The sequence below is a fragment of the Colobus angolensis genome, unplaced genomic scaffold, assembly GCF_000951035.1.
Source record: "Colobus angolensis palliatus isolate OR3802 unplaced genomic scaffold, Cang.pa_1.0 Scaffold207, whole genome shotgun sequence".
Classification (NCBI taxonomy): domain Eukaryota; kingdom Metazoa; phylum Chordata; class Mammalia; order Primates; family Cercopithecidae; genus Colobus; species Colobus angolensis.
In genome coordinates, this window is record NW_012115233.1 from 3656592 (window position 1) to 3675095 (window position 18504).

At 53.1% G+C, this 18504-nt stretch overlaps 1 protein-coding gene across 2 annotated transcripts in view; it reads left to right on the top strand.

Moving 5' to 3' along the window:
• Nucleotides 1–18504, top strand: part of CMIP (c-Maf inducing protein) — a 265419-nt gene that overhangs the window by 241311 nt on the left and 5604 nt on the right. For both annotated transcript variants that reach the window (XM_011942159.1, XM_011942160.1), the window contains 8 exons: nt 5290–5355; nt 6658–6684; nt 6921–6969; nt 10352–10459; nt 13666–13782; nt 15637–15777; nt 16610–16657; nt 17916–18062. In XM_011942159.1, the coding sequence (XP_011797549.1) occupies nt 5290–5355; nt 6658–6684; nt 6921–6969; nt 10352–10459; nt 13666–13782; nt 15637–15777; nt 16610–16657; nt 17916–18062 (703 nt within the window). The remainder of the gene's footprint in view (nt 1–5289; nt 5356–6657; nt 6685–6920; nt 6970–10351; nt 10460–13665; nt 13783–15636; nt 15778–16609; nt 16658–17915; nt 18063–18504) is intronic.

Here is an 18504-nt window from a genome sequence, read left to right on the forward strand (position 1 = left end):
CACGGCAGTCCAGCGGACCTGCCCTCAGTCCTCATCCTGCCTCCTAGGCGCAGAGTTCAGCTTCCTCACCGGCACCCTCTGCCCTCATGTACCGCTCTGGGGATTAAGGGAGCAAGTTGGGTAAGCAGTGAGTGAGCAGCCACTGGCATCACAGTCAGGACTTATCTCAGGCAACAGGCTTTCCTGGTCATTCTTTTCTCTGCGCCTGGCATCGGAGCCTTTCCTCAGAAGCTTCCAGGGTGTGATCGGGGTTTGAAGGCTGCCATGCACGCTATCGTGGGTTTATTTGGAGGAAGGTGGGGCAGGAAACGCCCTCACTCAGGGGTTATCTAAACCGCTCATTGTCGATGGGAGTGAACATTTGTCCTTGCTGAAGAACTTCTCCCTGTTTCTCTATAGGGCACAGTTATACACACAGCACACAAACTGACACACAGTGCATCTGTGGTGAGTTGTATATGGGTAGGGGTCCCGGGACCACCCCTCTGCCCAGCCCAGGTCTGAGCACCCGCTGGCCTCTCCCATGGGTGGTGCCCAGGTGTCAGTGGGGCATCTCTCTGCAGCACCTCCCCAACATGGGCCACTGGACAAGGGTTCAGATCCCACCTCCTGCCCCAGTCCAAGCCAGGATCTTAATCGGCATCCCACTCGATCTTGGCACCTGGTGGCACATGTAGTCCCCCAGATGGAGACTCAATATCCCTTCTGTTCGGAAGCCAATCACAGGCCCCAGGCTCTGTCATTGGCCCAGTCCCAGTGTGCACTGGGTCTTGGGTTCAGCAGTTCCCTCCCAAGCACCAGCCATCCACCCGGCCCAGGGCCCAGCATGGGGGACTCAGAGACCCTCCCTGGGGTGGTCCGAGGCAAGATGGTCAGAGGCTGGGGAGCACCCAGGGACAGCTCTGTGATTCGGGTGGGGACTGCTCCAGCAGCCACCCCTCACTTTATGTGTCAGGGTTTTAAGCTCTGGGCCCTCAGAGGTGCCCAGCTCCTGGCTTAGGCGAGAACTGACTACCTCTGGGTTTGTTTTCCAGCAGAGTCTCTACAGCTAGAGAGATCTGGAACCCAGGTGGGGGAACTGGTTATAAACACAGTGCAGGTGCTAGAAAGGACAGGTCGTGGTCTTAGAAGCACCTGAGGTCAGATCTCAGCCACTTGCTGGTGACTTGTGGGAAATCACACACAGCTCTGAGCTTCATTTTTGTCGTCTGTAAAATAGGGGTTGTCATGACTGCAGTCTCCGGGGGCCGTGTGTGAGTGCTCTGCTGTGTGATACAAGCCAGTCTGTACTCAGAGACGCCGGAGAGCTCTCTGGACGCTCCTAGCTTTTGGGGGCAAGAGTTGGCCAAAAAACTCCCTCTTTATGAAGCTGTGCTGGTAGCTGGTCGGGAAGCAGCCTGTTGGGCCTCAGGAAAGTCCCGAAGCTATTGCTTCCCTGCTGTGGCCTGTGTCATACCCTGTGGTCACAGTCAGTGAATTTCCGTATTACTCCTTGTCCATCATTTGGACTCACCACACAGGGTCCTCTGGGCAGATCCCATGAGCGAACACAGGAAGTGCCCTTGGTTCAAGCCCCGGTGTGCAGGCAGCACGGCGCGAATTGCATCTACCTTGTCAGCAGTGCTAATACTGTTCTGTTGTGGGACAGTGGTCTTCCCAGGGTCGGACGAGGGTGACACACTGGTGCTTGGCTTCACCACACACCGTGGTGTGGTAGAGCCTGAAATACCAGGTTCTGAGTTCAGCCTCACACCTTCCTAGCTGTGTAGATGACTCGGAGTGGATAACTGACCTCTCCCGCTGGCTGTTCACACAGGAAGAGGGCTGTCTCGTGAAAGGGTTAAGTGAAGTCAGGTGAACAGCGCCGTGCTTCCCGCACCTGCTTTAACTGAGGTTTAGCCATCCTTCCTTACCCAAGCGGGCTCTGGCTTTTGCTAAGATCCCAGCTGTGGTCTTTCAGAGCTGATGAGAGCCAAGGCTCTGCCATCACAGAAGCGTGGATTTGACTCCTCATTGGCCACGGCCATGTGACCTTGAACCTCTGAGCCTCAAGTTCCTCATCTGTTAAGTGGGGTTGGTCACATTGACTTTATCATGCTCTTGTAAAGAGTAAATGAACTAAGGTAAAGCCCTTAGCATAATGAAGTGTGTGTAGAAAGTCTCCATGACATCAGAGCTGCTGTTATTATTGTCATTGTTATTACCATCATTAGCATCAACTCTTTTTTTTTTTTTAATACTTTAAGTTCTAGGGTACATGTGCCATGTTGGTGTGCTGCACCCATTAACTCATCATTTACATTAGGTATATCTCCTAATGCTATCCCTCCCCCTCCCCCAACCCCATGACAGGCCCCAGTGTGTGATGTTCCGCACCCTGTGTCCAGGTGATCTCATTGTTCAGTTCCCACCTATGAGAGAACATGTGGTGTTTGGTTTTCTGTCCTTGCAGTAGTTTGCTCAGAACAATGGTTTCCAGCTTCATCCATGTCCCTACAAAGGACATGAACTCATCCTTTTTATGGCTGCATAGTATTGATTGGTGTAGATGTGCCACATTTTCTTAATGCAGTCTGCATTGATGGAGATTTGGGTTGGTTCCAAGTCTTTGCTATTGTGGATAGTGCTGCAATAAACATTCATGTGCATGTGTCTTTATAGCAGCATTATTTATAATCCTTTGGGTATATATCCAGCAATGGGATGGATGGGTCACATGGTATTTCTAGTTCTAGATCCTTGAGGAATCGCCACACTGTCTTCCACAATGGTTGAACTAGTTTACAGTCCCACCAACAGTGTAAAAGTGTTCCTATTTCTCCACATCCTCTCCAGCACCTGTTGTTTCCTGACTTTTTAATGATCGCCGTTCTAACTGGTGTGAGATGGTATCTCATTGTGGTTTTGAGTTGCATTTCTCTGATGGCCAGTGATGATGAGCATTTTTTCGTGTGTCTGTTGGCTGCATAAATGTCTTCTTTTGAGAAGTGTCTGTTCATATCCTGCGCCCACTTTTTGATGGGGTGGTTTGCTTTTTTCTTGTAAATTTGTTTAAGTTCTTTGTAGATTCTGGATATTAGCACTTTATCAGATGAGTAGATTGTAAAAATTTTCTCCCATTCTGTATATTGCCTGTTCACTCTGATGGTAGTTTCTTTTGCTGTGCAGAAGCTCTTTAGTTTAATTAGATCCCATTTATCAGTTTTGGCTTTTGTTGCCATTGCTTTTGGTGTTTTAGTCATGAAGTCCTTGCCCATGCCTATGTCCTGAATGGTACTGCCTAGATTTTCTTCTAGGGCTTTTGTGGTTTTAGGTCTAACATTTAAGTTTTTAATCCATCTTGAATTAATTTTTGTATAAATTGTAAGGAAGGGATCCAGTTTCAGCTTTCCACATATGGCTAGCCAGTTTTCCCAGCACCATTTATTAAATAGGGAATCCTTTCCCCATTTCTTGTTTTTGTCAGGTTTGTCAAAGATCAGATGGCTGTAGATGTGTGGTATTATTTCTGAGGGCTCTGTTCTGTTCCATTGGTCTATATCTCTGTTTTGGTACCAGTACCATGCTGTTTTGGTTACTGTAGCCTTGTAGTACAGTTTGAAGTCAGGTAGCATGATGCCTCCAGCTTTGTTTTTTTGGCTTAGGATTGTCTTGGCAATGTGGGCTCTTTTTTGGTTCCATATGAACTTTTAGGTAGTTTTTTCCAATTCTGTGAAGAAAGTCATTGGTAACTTGATGGGGATGGCATTGAATGTATAAATTACCTTGGGCAGTATGGCCATTTTTACAATATTGATTCTTCCTATCCATGAGCATGGAATGTTCTTCCATTTGCTTGTGTCCTCTTTTATTTCGTTCAGCAGTGGTTTGTACTTCTCCTTGAAGAGATCCTTCATACCCCTTGTAAGTTGGATTCCTAGGTATTTAGCATCAACTCTTAGAAAAGAAGAAAAGCTATTGTCTGAAAGCAAAAATAAAAGTATCCACCAAGGCCGGGTATGGTGGCTCACACCTGTAATCCCAGCAGGTGTTATTTACTTTTTTGAGACAGAGTCTCGCTCTGTTGCCCAGGCTAGAGTGCAGTGGGGTGATCTCAGCTCACTGCAACCTCTGCCTTTTAGGTTTAAGCAGTTCTCCTGCCTCAGCCTCCTGAGCAGCTGGGATTATAGGCATGAGGCGCCACACCCGGCTGATCCCAGCACTTTGGGAGGCTGAGGCGGGCGAATCACCTGAGGCCAGGATTTCAAGACCAGCATGGCCAACATGGCAAAACCCCATCCCTACTAGAAATACAAAAAATTAGCTTAGCATAGTGGCGCATGCCTATAATCCCAGCTCCTCAGAAGGCTGAGACACAAGAATCACTTGAACCCAGGAGGTGGAGGTTGCAATGAGCTGAGATCATGCCATTGCACTCCAGCCTGGGCAACAGAGTAAGACTGTCTCAAATAATAATAATAATAATAAATTTTTAAAAAGAAAAAAAAGGAATCCAATAAATCAGGCGGTTTGACCCAAATTACAAACACACAGCATGGAGTGTTTATTTTTTATGAATCCGTGTATAGAATTTCCACTCAATTCTGATCACTGAAAGGTGAGAATGGCCCCAGGGTCCCAGCCTAAGCCCCGTACATTAGTTTGCTAGGACTGCTATAAAGTGCCATCGACCTCGTGGCTTACACAACAAATGTATTTCTCTCAGTTCGGGAAGGCACAACCCTGAAATCAAGGTGTGGGCAGGGCTGGTTTCTCTGCACGCCTCTCTCCTGGCTTGCAGACAGCGGCCTCCTCGCTGAGTCCTGGCTGGTCTCTGCTCTGCGTGTCCGTGTTTCCTCTTCTAAGGACATCTGTCTTCAGCTTCATTGTAACCTCATCACCTCTTTAAAGGCTGTATCTCCCAGTACAGTCACATTCTGAAGTACTGGGGGACAGACCTTCAGTATATGAATGGGGGGCAGAGTTCCACCCAGAACACCCCCTAACGGTCCCAAAGAGGGAATGAACAGTGATCATGTGGCCTTGGTTCGGAGGGCACTGTGAAGTCTGAGGAAGAGACAGCCCACGCCCTCGGGTGCCACGAGGAAGTCTCTGCACAGGCCTGGTTGTGAGTCCTCGTGGCCACACTGAGAACATTGACTTGCTCATCCTGGAGGTGGGAGTGGGTGGAGGAGTCGGTGCCACTGACTTCCTGCCAGCCTGTCATCCCGTCTTTTGGCCCATCCGGGACGGTGCCGTAAACCTCTCCTTGTCCCAACCAAAGCTGACTGTCACCCTCTCTCGTTCTAGGTCGGACTATGATGACTGGAGACCGTCTCTGGCCAGTTTGCTTCAACCCATTCCATTCCCCAAAGAGTAAGTCCCATGCGCATCCCCGGAGCCCTCCCACCCGTGAGGCAAACCTCAGTTGTCCACCAAGGCCTTAGTGGGGGACCAGTCATGTTATGGGGAAGCCGAGTCACAGTGGGAAGACCCTGGAGACGTCGGTCCTAGCTCAGCCATGTCCTCAGCTGTGGGACCCCTGGAGAGGCACACCTCCCCTCATCAGAAAAATGGGGAACTCAGGAGAACAGGGACGTTGTAGGAGCTGTCTGACTGCATTATCACAAGGATTCATGAGCTAAGAATGCAAACAGAGCCCTCCCCACGGCGCCTGGCAGGCCGTGCAGTTAGCGTTTTTTATTATGCACCAGATGGGAACCGTAATACCTGCCGCTCCTCTTCCAAAGGTGATAGTAAGAATCAAAAGATAATGCACGTGGAGGTGCTCGCTGTGCCACACTGAGATGCTGGAAGCACTCTGACTACACCCTTTACAATGCTCAGCTCAGGCTCCGCAGCAAACCTGGCCAGAAACAGACCCTCTGCCTCTCTCTTGCCGACCCCTAGCACCTTATTGAAGTGATCACTGGAAACTAGAGAACGCTGTCTAGTGGATAATGGCCTGAAGAGAAGGCTTTGTCAGAATAACCAGGCCCTAAAATGCCTCCAGGTCTCTTTCGAGAGGTTGGAAGGAGCCAGCCTCGGGAGGTGGCTGGGGTCCTCGAAGGAGCTGATTACCGAGCGTGTTTGTGAAATGCTGCCTCTGTAAGGGCACATTACACGCAGTAATTGCCCCATTTGCTGGCTTGGCCAGTCCCCGAGGGTCCCAGAACTTGAGACCAGAGAAATCCAACTCCTAAGAGGCACTCAGTCTCGGCAGAGTCATGACGTCATTGGCCTCAGCCCCTGTCCCCATAGGCCTGGGCGTTCTTGGCTGTGGCAACTGGCTTAGAAGAATGGTCCCCGATGGCCGCTGATATGTGCAGTAATGAGTGCCGCCCGCCTCAATTGTGGAACAATTAATGAACACACCTGGGTCCCTGGAGCCCACGTGCACCCACACGTGCTCAGGCAGCAGCTTAGCCCCTCTTGTTCACAGGTGTGGGCCTAGGGGAGTTTTGGGAATGGGGCGCCCAGTCTGTTCCCGCTGCTGTGATCTGTCACCTCCTCAAAGAAGGCCTTTGTTTTGGAGCTTTGAGTGGGGACAAAATATTGGCATTTCACTCAAATTCCTCTTCATTCTTTGAATCAGACACCGAGAGGTTAATCTTGGGAACATTGTGCTGTTTCCGACGCTTCTGCTAACTGCTGTGTTTTCCCCTGTTTTTGTTACAGAGCTCTCGCACACGAGAAGTTCACCAAGTGAGTTTCTGGGCACCGCCCTCATTCCATTCTGGCACGCACGGCCTCTGTCCTGAGGTCTTCCCTCCGTGGCACGTGCATTCTGGGAGGCAGTGGTGGCTTCTCTTGGCATCCCTGATCCACCAGCTTGCCCAGCTCCCTGGCCCGTTCCTCCTTGACACCATCCCCTCCCCTTCCCACACCTCCCACTCAGTCCCAGACCCCGGCAGTAACTCTGGCCTCCTCGTCTCTTCCAGGGAACTGAAGTACGTGATTCAGAGGTTCGCTGAAGACCCGCGGCAAGAGGTGAGGCCTTTCTTTCTGCATCTCAGGCCCGCCGTCTCGGGATAGCAGGATGCACGAGGGCCCCTCAGAGGCCTTCTGAAGCTCTGGTGGGGGCCTCCTTGTCACCGACAGGCTTTCAGAACAACTCTCAGAGACCCATTGCCTGTGCAGACACAGCCCCGCCTGGTGCAGAGCCCAGCCCGTGATGTCAGTGTTTTACTGTAAGCGCCGGCTCACCGGGGTGGTTTTCCGCTGGCTGGTGGTTTCTCCCCACAGCCGAGGCCTTGATTTCGGGTTGGGCTGGCCCGGCAGCTCCCAGCCAGCTCTGAGGCAGCATTTTGATCCTGTCTGGTTCTTCTATTATGTGAATCACTGGGAAGAGCGAGGAATCCGAGCTGGGATCAGAGCTGGGTTTTTATTTCCTGGTCATGGTGGCCAAGGGCTTCCCTGAAGGGCTGCTGTGTCCCTCACCAAAGCTGGCCTTCCAGGGAGAGGGCAGCTTTCTGCCTTCTGCCCCCAAGCCTGTGCACATGGACAGGGACCTAGGTGGGCAAGGAAGCCAGCCCGTAGCCCTGGGCCTGCATCACCTGATAGTAGCAGCAGCAGCGGCTGTCCTTTATGAGGTGCTGCACCCCGGGCCAGACACGTTCCTTTTCTCATCCTCACAGTGTCCCTATGAGTGTCTTCTATAGTATTCCCAGTGTTGCACGGCTGGTTCACGACTGAGGCAGGATTCGAACCTGGTGCTGATAACCAGCTCACTGCGCTGTGTGCTGTGCCCTGAGATGCTCACAGCCTGCTTGTGTGTGCATGAGTTCTGGGTGTGGTAGGGGCCTGACTCCCAGTTGAGGGCAGACCTAGACCCGTTCTCCCAGCAGAACAGGGGGAAGGACAGGCAGAGGACAGAGGGCGTTATTCTCCATGGAGCCATCCCCAGGAGGCTTGCTGGAGAAGGTGGTAGTGAAGTGGTTGGACTTAGCTAAACGGATCAAACTGGACCTTAGTCTGGAGGGTGGAAAATGGTGTTTGAGAAGGAATCTGAGGACACATAGACACCAAGGTCTGGCCATGTCCAACCATGGTGGGTCTCTCTGACTCAGAACCCGCAGTTTATCAGGCTGTAATTCCAAAAGTTCTAGAGTAACTGTTCTCAAACTATATTACCTGAGTAGCTTGTTCAAAAGGCAGGACCCCCCCCCCGCCGCCCCCACATCCCTTCCTGGTTCCAGCTCATGGGGCCTGGGTGGAGCCAAGCATATGCATTTTGATGCATTTTGAACAAACATCCCAAGTGGTTCTGAGGGACTGGTCTCCAGGCCACACGGAAAAACCTAGTTTTGGAGGAGTCTTGAAGAATCTAGTTCCAAAACACCGCAATTCTAAACACCCATTTCCCCAAGGGATCCTCAGGCATGGCGGGAAAAAGGAGAAACGGTGGATATGGTGCTTTTAAATGTCGGGGACCAGCGAGTGTCTCCATTCTTCTTCTTAAACTTAAGTCATTCTTTGCCACCTGTGAAGACAGCAGCTCAGAATTCTCCTGGGAACTGAGCCTGTATTCAAACCCAGACTTTGACGTTTGGAGAACAAAAGTGGTACCAGCTGCTTCTCGGAGTAGAGAGGCAGGGCCAGCTGCTGGGAGGGTAATTTTCAAAGCCGGGTAACGTGCATGAGGCCCCGAGTGACCTGCAGGTCTGGAAGGAGCCAGCTCCCCTGGCCAAAGTCTCACACCCAGGCCCTTGTTCTCCTGTTTGCCTCTTTCTTTTCTCTGCTGATTCTGTCTCCCTTTTCCTCCTCACTCTTCTTTCTCCCTTCCCTCCTACCTTCACACCTTCCTAAATGAAGCCAAAGCTGTTTCCTTTAAAATTATTTGCTATATTTGTTGAATAGCATCTTATACTCCTAAGTCCTTATTGCTTTGAAGTCGATAAGTAAACCCTTGATCTTCTTTCAGCTCAGAGGGAAAAACAAAAGCCACTGCCTTTGTTTTCTGTGTGCTCATGTGTGGGTTGTGATCAGTTTAGTATCTGTGGGTAACTGATTCTTGGCAGCAAATTGTCCTTTCCTAAAGGAAATAATGAGGAACTTCTCTCAGCTTTCTTCCGAGGACGGGAGGAGGTGGGGAAAAGTCCTTTGTGTTTTGTGCGCACTCTCGCTCTCATGCTCTCTCTCCCTCGCTCTTGCCACTTTTCCCCCTCTCCCTCCTTCCCACTCTCTCTCTGTAATCACAGCAGGGGCCAGAGTGGATGCGGAATTCCTCTCATGCACTCACACATGTGTGCTCATATGCACAAACAGGCCCATCCACACAGACACACAGCTCTGGAAAGGAATGTGAGAGCTCTGCTTTTGGCACTGAAATTGCCCCCAGCCGTGGACAGAGATCCTTCCGTGGAGAGGGACAAAGACTCAGGGAAGGAAGTGGGGATGAGACCTAATGAGGGAGGGTGGCAGAGGCCCCAAGAAGGGGCGAGAGAGAGAGATTAGCAGGGCAGATACCTGGAGGGGAGGATGGTGCCCACACAAGGCAAGGAAGGGAAGAAGGCAGACACCCAAGAGGGAGAGTTGGTGCTGGGGGCAGCAGAACCCCAGACAGATAGCAGGGAGAGGTTTCTAGAGAGAGGGCAGAGAGCACGGGAGAGGAGTTAGAAACACAGAGGGAGGCCAGGCACGGTGGCTCAAGCCTGTAATCCCAGCACTTTGGGAGGCCAAGACGGGCAGATCACAAGGTCAGGAGATCAAGACCATCCTGGCTAACACGGTGAAACTTTGTCTCTACTAAAAAAAAATACAAAAAACTAGCCGGGCGAGGTGGCGGCTCCTGTAGTCCCAGCTACTCGGGAGGCTGAGGCAGGAGAATGGTGTGAACCCGGCAGGCGGAGCTTGCAGTGAGCTGAGATCTGGCCACTGCACTCCAGCCTGGGCGACAGAGCGAGACTCCGTCTCAAAAAAAAAAAAAAGAAACACAGAGAGAGGAGGACAGAGAACCGGACAGAGGACGGAGACCCAGGAGATGACCCCGCCCAGAGGAAGGCATAGCAGAAGGGGAAAGGGGCAGGAGAAGGGGAAAGGGGGCTGATTGCGGGCGCTTGCTCTGGACATCTCTGCCTGGTGCAGCAGCAGGCCCGCTTCATTCAGATCAGCCAATCAAGCCGGGGCCTGCCCTCCCTCCTGTGCAACTGACAGCCAGTAGCCAGAATCCCCCGGGCTGTGGGGGCCACGGTGTTTCCCAAAAGACCTTTCATGGCATTTGGTAGAAGCCCGGGGGTTGCTGGAGGAAACAAGCGGGTTTCTTGACTGCAAGACTTGCCCGAGCCTTTCCCATTCGTGTGTGCAGATCGCGGTCACCCTTGTCACCAGGGCTGCGTGCAGCTCACACGTGTGTCTTCCCCCTGTCTGGCAGGTCCACTCATGCCTGCTGAGTGTGCGGGCCGGCAAAGATGGCTGGTTCCAGCTCTACAGCCCCGGAGGAGTGGCCTGTGACGATGACGGGGAGCTGTTCGCCAGCATGGTATGCAGTGGGACCCCAGTGGGGTGACTTCCAGGGGGCCCTGGGCTTGCCGTGCCTGACTAGTTAAACAGCTGCGCCCATCACCTGGGCCCAGCCCTGGAGTTTCCAGGCTTACATAGTGCTGGTCATGAAGGTGGTGGTGGTGGTGACTGTGACCGTCACTTACTCATTTCTTATCTGAGGCTCCAAGCCAAGCACTTGGCATCCCAGTTGCACTCCGTCTCTCACAGCTCAGTGAGAAGAGGACACATGTCATTGCCCCATTTTTTACCCAAGGCAGCTAAAGCCTGGGGCGTTACTGCCTGAGGTCACACAGTTCGTTGTCGTGGTTATGTTCCTACAAGGGATTGAGTGCCCAATGGGACCAGGGATTCTGGAAAGCACTGCAGGTCCACCAGCTTGTTTAATCCTTACAAGGCGGTGTGCCGGTCAGGGTGATTGTCCCCATCATCGTGTGCGGTCTGAAGTCACCAAACCAACAGCTGCGTCCATGATGACCTTCTTTGTGCCCGGCATTGTATCCATCACTTCATGTGCACTATCCTTTTTAATCGGTACAGCATCCTTGTTGCTGAATTACACCTCTGTTGAAACAGAGGCCCAGAGAGGTTCAGTGGCGTGCCTGGGGTCACATAGGCCTTCTGTTTCCAAGCCCTTCCTTGGCCAGGCCCACATGCTTTCTTCCAGGAGTCAAGGGCCAGACTCTTCCTCCCCCAAGGCATATGCTGCACCCTAGTGGCCAGCAGCCTCACCAGCTCCACTTGCTGAGAAAACCAGCTCCATTTACTGGTCACTGGTGCTCCCACACTCAAACTGGGCTTCCAGTTGCAGCTCTGCTAGGATCTAGCTTGTTGACCTTGGGCTGGTAACTTGCCTCTGCCAGCTTCAGCCCCTCGTCCGGGAGCATCGCATTGGCCTCTCGAGGTTACCGTAGCGATCGCATGCAACAGTAGATGCAGGGCGCCCGGTGGGCCGGCACAGGCGCTGCTCAGAAATGACGCCAGTGGTGATTCTCCTCTCTGCGGGGTGGTTTGGCTCTCCGCACTGAACTTAGCACAGATGTTTGTGCAATGATGACAAATTGAGGCGCTGCCCCTGGAAGCTTCTTGAAAGGGGCTTATTTTTAGGCCCTTTGCCTCATGCACTCCCTCTCCACTCCTTGCCTGCCACCCCAGGCCTCTCAGGGCCCTGCGCATCTAGGAATGTGACTGCCACTGCCAGCCTGCACCACCTCTCTTGCGCTCTCGGTCACCTCTCTCGGGTTCTCCGCTGATGTCACAGCTTCACCATAGCAACGCTCAGCAGCCCCACCCCCACCCCCACCCTACAGTGTGGGGATTCGATGCAAGAAAGCTCAGGGAGCTGGCAGCTTCCCAGCCCGAGCGGTTGCATTTGTATGCCAGAGCTGTTCATGATGGAGCGGAAAAAATATACACAAGGAAGGAAGCAGGCAGCCGCTGGATGGAAGTGTGTTGTTGCCATGGAGACGCATGGCTTGGAAGCCGGCCCCTCGATGAGGCTGCTTTCTCCACCACCAAGGGCATTTGCCATTGTGTGAAGTTGGAGGAAAGCCAGTGGGGTGTCCAGGCCTCCCCCAAGCCCTGGTGGCTGGGGACCCCTGCCCTTGGGCCCCCATCACCCATACACCAGAACAAAAGACCGCCCAACACATAACCCAGGAGGGAGCAGGATTTGCCAATTCTTGGATTCCTGGGGCAGACAGTCTCCCAAAACACCGTTCCGAGCTCACAGCGGGCTTGGCAGAGGTGGCTGGGCTTCGTCACGTCCCCTACCCCAAGATGTACACCCCCCTTGCAAAGCCTGCCTAGAAGTTTCTGCCCGGTTCCAGCGGTGCCAGGAATTCAAAGGATGGACTGTCAGCAGACTCCCAAGGGGAGCAGAGAAGGGGGCCTTTTTGGTTTTGGCAGTAAAATACACGTAATGTAAAAGTTAGCATCTGTAAGCACACTGTTCAGTGACATTACAGACATTCCCGTTGTTACGCAACCATCACCACCGTTCATCTCCAGAACGTTCTTATCTTCCGAAACTGAAACTCAGCATCCATGACACACTCACTCCCGCTTCCTCTTGTCCTCGGTCCCTGGCAGCCACTTTTCCTTTCTGTCTCTGAATTTCCCTATCCAGGCACCTCATGTAAGTGGAGTCAGAGTCATCCTTCTGCTTAAAACTTCAACGTAATCAATGTTTAAAACATCAGAACTTTTATAATGGCAGGAGATTACATATTTAGAGACTCTGTTACGGATACTTAAAAAACTAGCAAGGAGGCTGGGTGCGGTGGCTCAAGCCTGTAATCCCAGCACTTTGGGAGGCCGAGACAGGCGGATCACAAGGTCAGGAGGTCGAGACCATCCTGGCTAACACGGTGAAACCCCGTCTCTACTAAAAAATACAAAAAACTAGCTGGGCGAGGTGGCGGGCGCCTGTAGTCCCAGCTACTCGGGAGGCTGAGGCAGGAGAATGGCGTAAACCTGGGCGACAGCGAGACTCCGTCTCAAAAAAAAAAAAAAACTAGCAAGGGCCGGGGACAGTGGCTCACGCCTGTAATCTCAGCACTCTGGGAAGCCAAGGCGGGAGGATCACTTGAATTCAGGAATTCAAGACCAGCCTGGCCAACATGGTGAACCCCATCTCTACTAAAAATAAATTAGCCATGCATGGTGGTAGGATTGCTTGAACTCAAGAAGCAGAGGTTGCAGTGAGCCAAGATTGCACCACTGCACTCTGGCCTGGACAGTAGAGCGAGGAAAAAAATAAAAATAGCAAGGGCTGCATTTGTTTCAATCAATAGACTTTAAATTGCACTCTAGTCAGCTTTTATTGCGTTTAGTATTATAAATTTATACGAAAGATACCCTTGCTGAGATGGGGCTTGCAGTTAAATCAGGTCCTACTAAAAACCATAAAAGGCAAAAGACAGAATGAAAAGAGGTATCGTGAACGTGACTTTCGCGACTGGCTTATTCCACTCAGCATAGTGTCCTCAGGGTTCATCTGGGTTAGACCGTGTGCGGGGGAAGGATCTCTTGCATCCCCTGGGGGCCTGGTGATCCTAGAACACCTGGCTGTCCGGACAGTGTGTAGGCAGGTCTATTCCGTGACTCGGGCTCACTTCCTGCCAGCATGCTGGAGGCTGGCACTGGGTGTCTCTGTCCCTTCACCTGGGCCTTCTTGCCTCACAGGTGCACATCCTCATGGGCTCCTGTTACAAGACCAAAAAATTCCTGCTCTCCCTGGCAGAAAACAAGCTGGGTCCCTGCATGCTCCTGGCACTGAGGGGGAACCAGACCATGGTGGAGGTAAGGAGCTGGTCGGGGTCTCTGGCAGGATGGCTGGCTCCCCATCCCTTGTCCTTGCTGATAGAGCATCTGCTGGGAGCCAGGAGCTGCTGCAGGCACAGGCGGCAGTGGGCGAGGCATGCAGTCCCAGCCGCCCTGAGCTTAGCGGGAGCCTCAAGCCTTCATCACACGGTATATTTGTTTCTGGTGTGATCCAGCTGATCCATGGATCGGTGGGGTTGGGTTGCTTCTGTTCTGCTCATCTATTGCTGTGTAACAAACCACCCCTAAGTGAGGGCTTTAAAACAAGATCGCTCATTTATTTTGCACATGGGCATTGGGGTGTCTGGGCACAGCTACGCGCTTCTCACTTGGGGCCTCATTAGCCGGATGGGGCCAGGTTGGATGAGCCCCAACGCTTCTTGCGTTGGCCTGAGAGGCCTCAGACACTTTGCGGGGCGGTGCTCCTCAGCCACACTCTTCACCTCATGGCGTCCGGGTAGTCTGCCCACCTGCCCAGAATACACACACCCAGCCCCGCAGGCCACCCCTCACCTGCTGCTGCTCCTCTCTCTCCCTGCATGCTCCAAAGTCCCCAGAAGCCTGGGACTCCCAGAGCGACTGTCCCAAGGGAACCAAGGCAGAAGCCATATCAATTTTTAACCTAGCCTCCCTTGGAAGGCAGGCGGCATCGCTTCTGCCACATCCTACTGCTGGCAGTGAGTCACCGCGGCCGGCCCTCAGTCAAAGGCGTGGGAGCTAGACTTCACCCCTCAGTGGGAAGAGCTTCGAAGAGTTGGCAGGCGCGGCAAAGCCATGGGAGCTCAAACCGCGCCATGAGAGGCGCAGCAACTCTCATGGAAATGAGAGTTGGGGGAGATGTGAGCCCTGGGGAAGAGGCAACGGGAAGGTGGGAGCTGAGCAGGCTATGGGGACAGCCCGGGCTGAGGTCCTGCACCAGGGAGGGCCAGGGTGGCTGGAACACAGGGAGCCAAGGGGCAAGAGGTCTGGGATGTGGGTGGATGTGCATGAAGAGCCTTCTGGGTACCCAGAGGTGCTGGGCAGGAGTTTGGATTTAGTCTAGGCTGTCCTGTGACAGGGATTCGGAGGCCGTGGGGGAGGGTTGAGCAGGGAGACAGGAGACAGACAAGAGGTGCTGTGAAAAGCTTGGGTTGAGTGACCGTTCCTTGGCAAGTGGGAAGTCCTAGGAGAATTGAGCACCATGGCATGCACCTGTAGTTCCAGCAACTCAGGAGGCTGAGGTAGGAGGATCGCTTGAGCCCAGGGGGGTGAAACTAGCCTGGGCGACATAGTAAGACCTCATCTCAAAAAATAAATAAATAAATAAATAAAAATAAGTCATTGGAAAGGCAATGTCAGAGGCAGGGCTGTCAGGCATGTTGACTCCCAGTCAGGTGAGCCACATGTACAGTCACAAGGCCCTCTCCGGAGCTGTGTGTGGTAGACGGGCCCAGGGCTGCGAGCCATTCTGTGAGCTTGAACACCTACTTTGTGACAGCCACTGGGGAAGAAACTGGGGAGAGAAAGAGGTGTGGCTTTCCACCAGTGCTTGGGGGCCTGCAGACATCCTCAGGGACCTGCCCCGTGTCCAGACACAACACGGTAAGCAGATGCCTGGGAGACTCCCATGTCCTTTGACGTTTGAACCTGGAGAACCTCAGTGCGTGGGCACTGGTGCTACCATTGCACAGGCAGGAAGTTGGGCAGGTGATTTGCCCAAGCTCACACAGCCAGGGCTGCAGAGAGGGGAGAGTGGGGTTGCTGGTTTTCAAAACAAGACCCTTGGGATGCACAGAGTGTGCTTAGCGAGGGTGGCAGGCCGGGTCCATAATGCACCACTGTGGTTCTGGGCAGATCCTGTGCTTGATGCTGGAATACAACATAATTGACAACAACGACACCCAACTGCAGATCATCTCAACCCTGGAGAGCACAGACGTGGGGAAGCGCATGTATGAGCAGCTGTGCGACCGGCAGCGGGAGTTGAAGGAGCTGGTGAGTCCCCGGCTGCTCCGGACCACTCCCCTGCCCGGCAGGCCAGGGCGGGTTCCAGGGTAGCTAGTACTTGAACCTGAGTGGACCTCAGTCTCATTGAATTCTTCTCCAAACCCAAGAAATTGATATTACCACCTGCCACTTTTCAGGTAATCAAAGAGAGGCCCAGAGAGGCAAAGCAGCGCCCAGAGTCACATAGCTCACTGGAGCCTGGCCAGGACAGTGCCCACCCTCCCTCCTCCATGTCCCTTAGACCCTTCCACTTAAGTGTATGGGGGCCCAACTTTCAAATGCCAGCACCCACACCTCTTTGCTGAAGGACTTTGTATGTCCACATGCATATACTCATATGTGTGCACAGAAGGACAGAAGGGGCAGGAAATTGATGCCTTCTAATCTCCCGGAGCAGCCGTCAACCGGTCCCTCTTGGGAGAGTGTATAAATACCCCAGCTCCCTTCAGTGGGATACGTTTCACCCATTCATTGAGATACGTTTGAGACATGGCTTCTCCACCATTTCTTAGAGTCCTCCGGTGGGATTTGGTGCCAGTACCCATCTATCCAGTGATAGCTGGATTGATAACACCCCTTCCATTATGGGCAGCCACAGTGTCACTTCCCCACTCTTCTGCTGGTGTTTCTTGGGGTCACCTTCCAATAAACCACCTGCACTCAAACCCCATCTCTGGCTTTGCCCCTGAGACCAAGACCACCATGTTGCCTTGTACAACCAAGAAAATGATGGCGCCATGAGCGCTGTTAACAGAGGTGGAAGTCCGGAATGGAAACTTGGGGAAAAGAATGGTTGTAACCAGCCTGGTTTCTGTTGCAGCAAAGGAAAGGCGGGCCCACCAGGCTAACACTGCCCTCCAAGTCGACAGTGAGTTGGTTTGGTTCTCTTTGGGGCTGGATGGAGAAAGTGGGTTGGTCCTCTCTGTTGGGGAATGGCAGGTGGTGTCTGCTGCTGAGATGGGAGGTGATGGAGGGCGAGGCACAAGGACCCCCTAGTACTTAACACGCCAGCTCTTCCAGGAGGTAGCTTACAGGAAGAGATACGAAAACCAAAAAGAAAGTTAAAATGTGATATAGATCGTTGGTGATAATGGTGTTGATATCCAGTTATTAATAATACTGGGGATAATAGCAGATATACCTTGAGCATTTGTGTGCCAGATGCTATTCTGTTAGTTCATTTTATCCTCACAGCAACCCTTGGAGGCTTGTGTATCTTACCATTCGCATTTTGCAAGGTCTTTAAGGATCTTATTTCCTTCTATTCTGATGCCCCCATTATGTTTGATACATGGCTGCTACTTCCTGGACCAAAAGGGCTGCTCAGGCTCCAGCCATCTTGTTTCCATTCCAGCCAGCAGGAAGGAGGACATACCCCTTCCTCTTAAGAAACTTCTTGGAAGTTCTACTTGACATGTCTGCTTACATCCCATTTTCTGGATTTAGTGTGTGGGGCCACCCTTAGCGGCAAGGGAGGCTGGAAATCAGCCTTCATTCCGGGCAGCCACATGGCCACTAACACTCAAGGATGGAGGGGAGTCTCAGGAACCTCCAAGTCCAGTGCTTAGGCATGCGCTGATGTCTTCATTCGTTAGAGTTGAGTGTGGCCTCAGTGTTTACATGAGCTGCTGCCTGGGAGTGAGACAGCCAGCCACATACCCTGATGCACACAGGCAGACACACACAGAGACACACGGACACACCAGCACACACACATACACAGGCATGCACAGACACACACAGTTACAGACACACACATATACAGACACGCATGCAGACACACACAGATATACACACATACAGACATACACACACACAGACGCCTGTGGGAGGATCGTGGCCTCGGAACACCCCGCTGGTGACTCAGGGTGTGAGTCACAGCACTGGAGGCTTTCTCCTCCGCCTGGCAGCTGTCATCCATGGGATGTGCAGCAGCCCCTCCCTCTCTGACCACCCCCTTGGTCCATCCCACCAAGCCGTGCCCCCACCTCGGCTCCTGGGATTTGCCGCCCCCCAGGAACAGCTCCCTGTAGGGCGAGGGAGAGGAGGAGGATAGGGGATAGGAGGGCCCAGGGTCTCAGGAGCTCCCAGCAGGTCCCTCAGGCCTCTCCCGCATCTGCTCGCAGGACGCTGACTTGGCTCGTTTGCTGAGCTCTGGCTCCTTCGGAAACCTGGAGAACCTCAGTTTGGCCTTCACCAATGTAACCAGTGCCTGCGCCGAGCACCTCATCAAACTGCCTTCGCTCAAGCAGCTGAACCTGTGGTCCACTCAGGTACATCCTCTCACCCTGCTCCAGGCCCTCCACACCTCCTCCACCTCTGCACCCTCCTTCCTATTCTGTACCATCTTCCTTTCCCCTCACCCTCCTCCTTGGCCCCTCATCTTCTTCCCTGCCCCACACCCTCCTCCCTGCCTCCCACACTCCTCCCTCCCCCCTCACCCTCCTCCCTGCCCCTTCACCTTCCTCCCTACCCCTCACCCTCCTCCCTACCCCATCACCCTCCTCCCTGCCCCTCACCTTCCTGCTCCCCTCACCCTCCTCCCTGCTCCCTCACCCTCCTCCCTGCTCCCTCACCCTCCTCCCTGCCCCCTTACCCTCCTCCCTGTCCCCTCACCTTCCTCCCTGTCACCTCACCCTCCTCCCTGTCACCTCACCCTCCTCCCTGCCCCCATCATTATCCTTCCTGCCCCCTCACCCTCATCCCTGCCCCCTC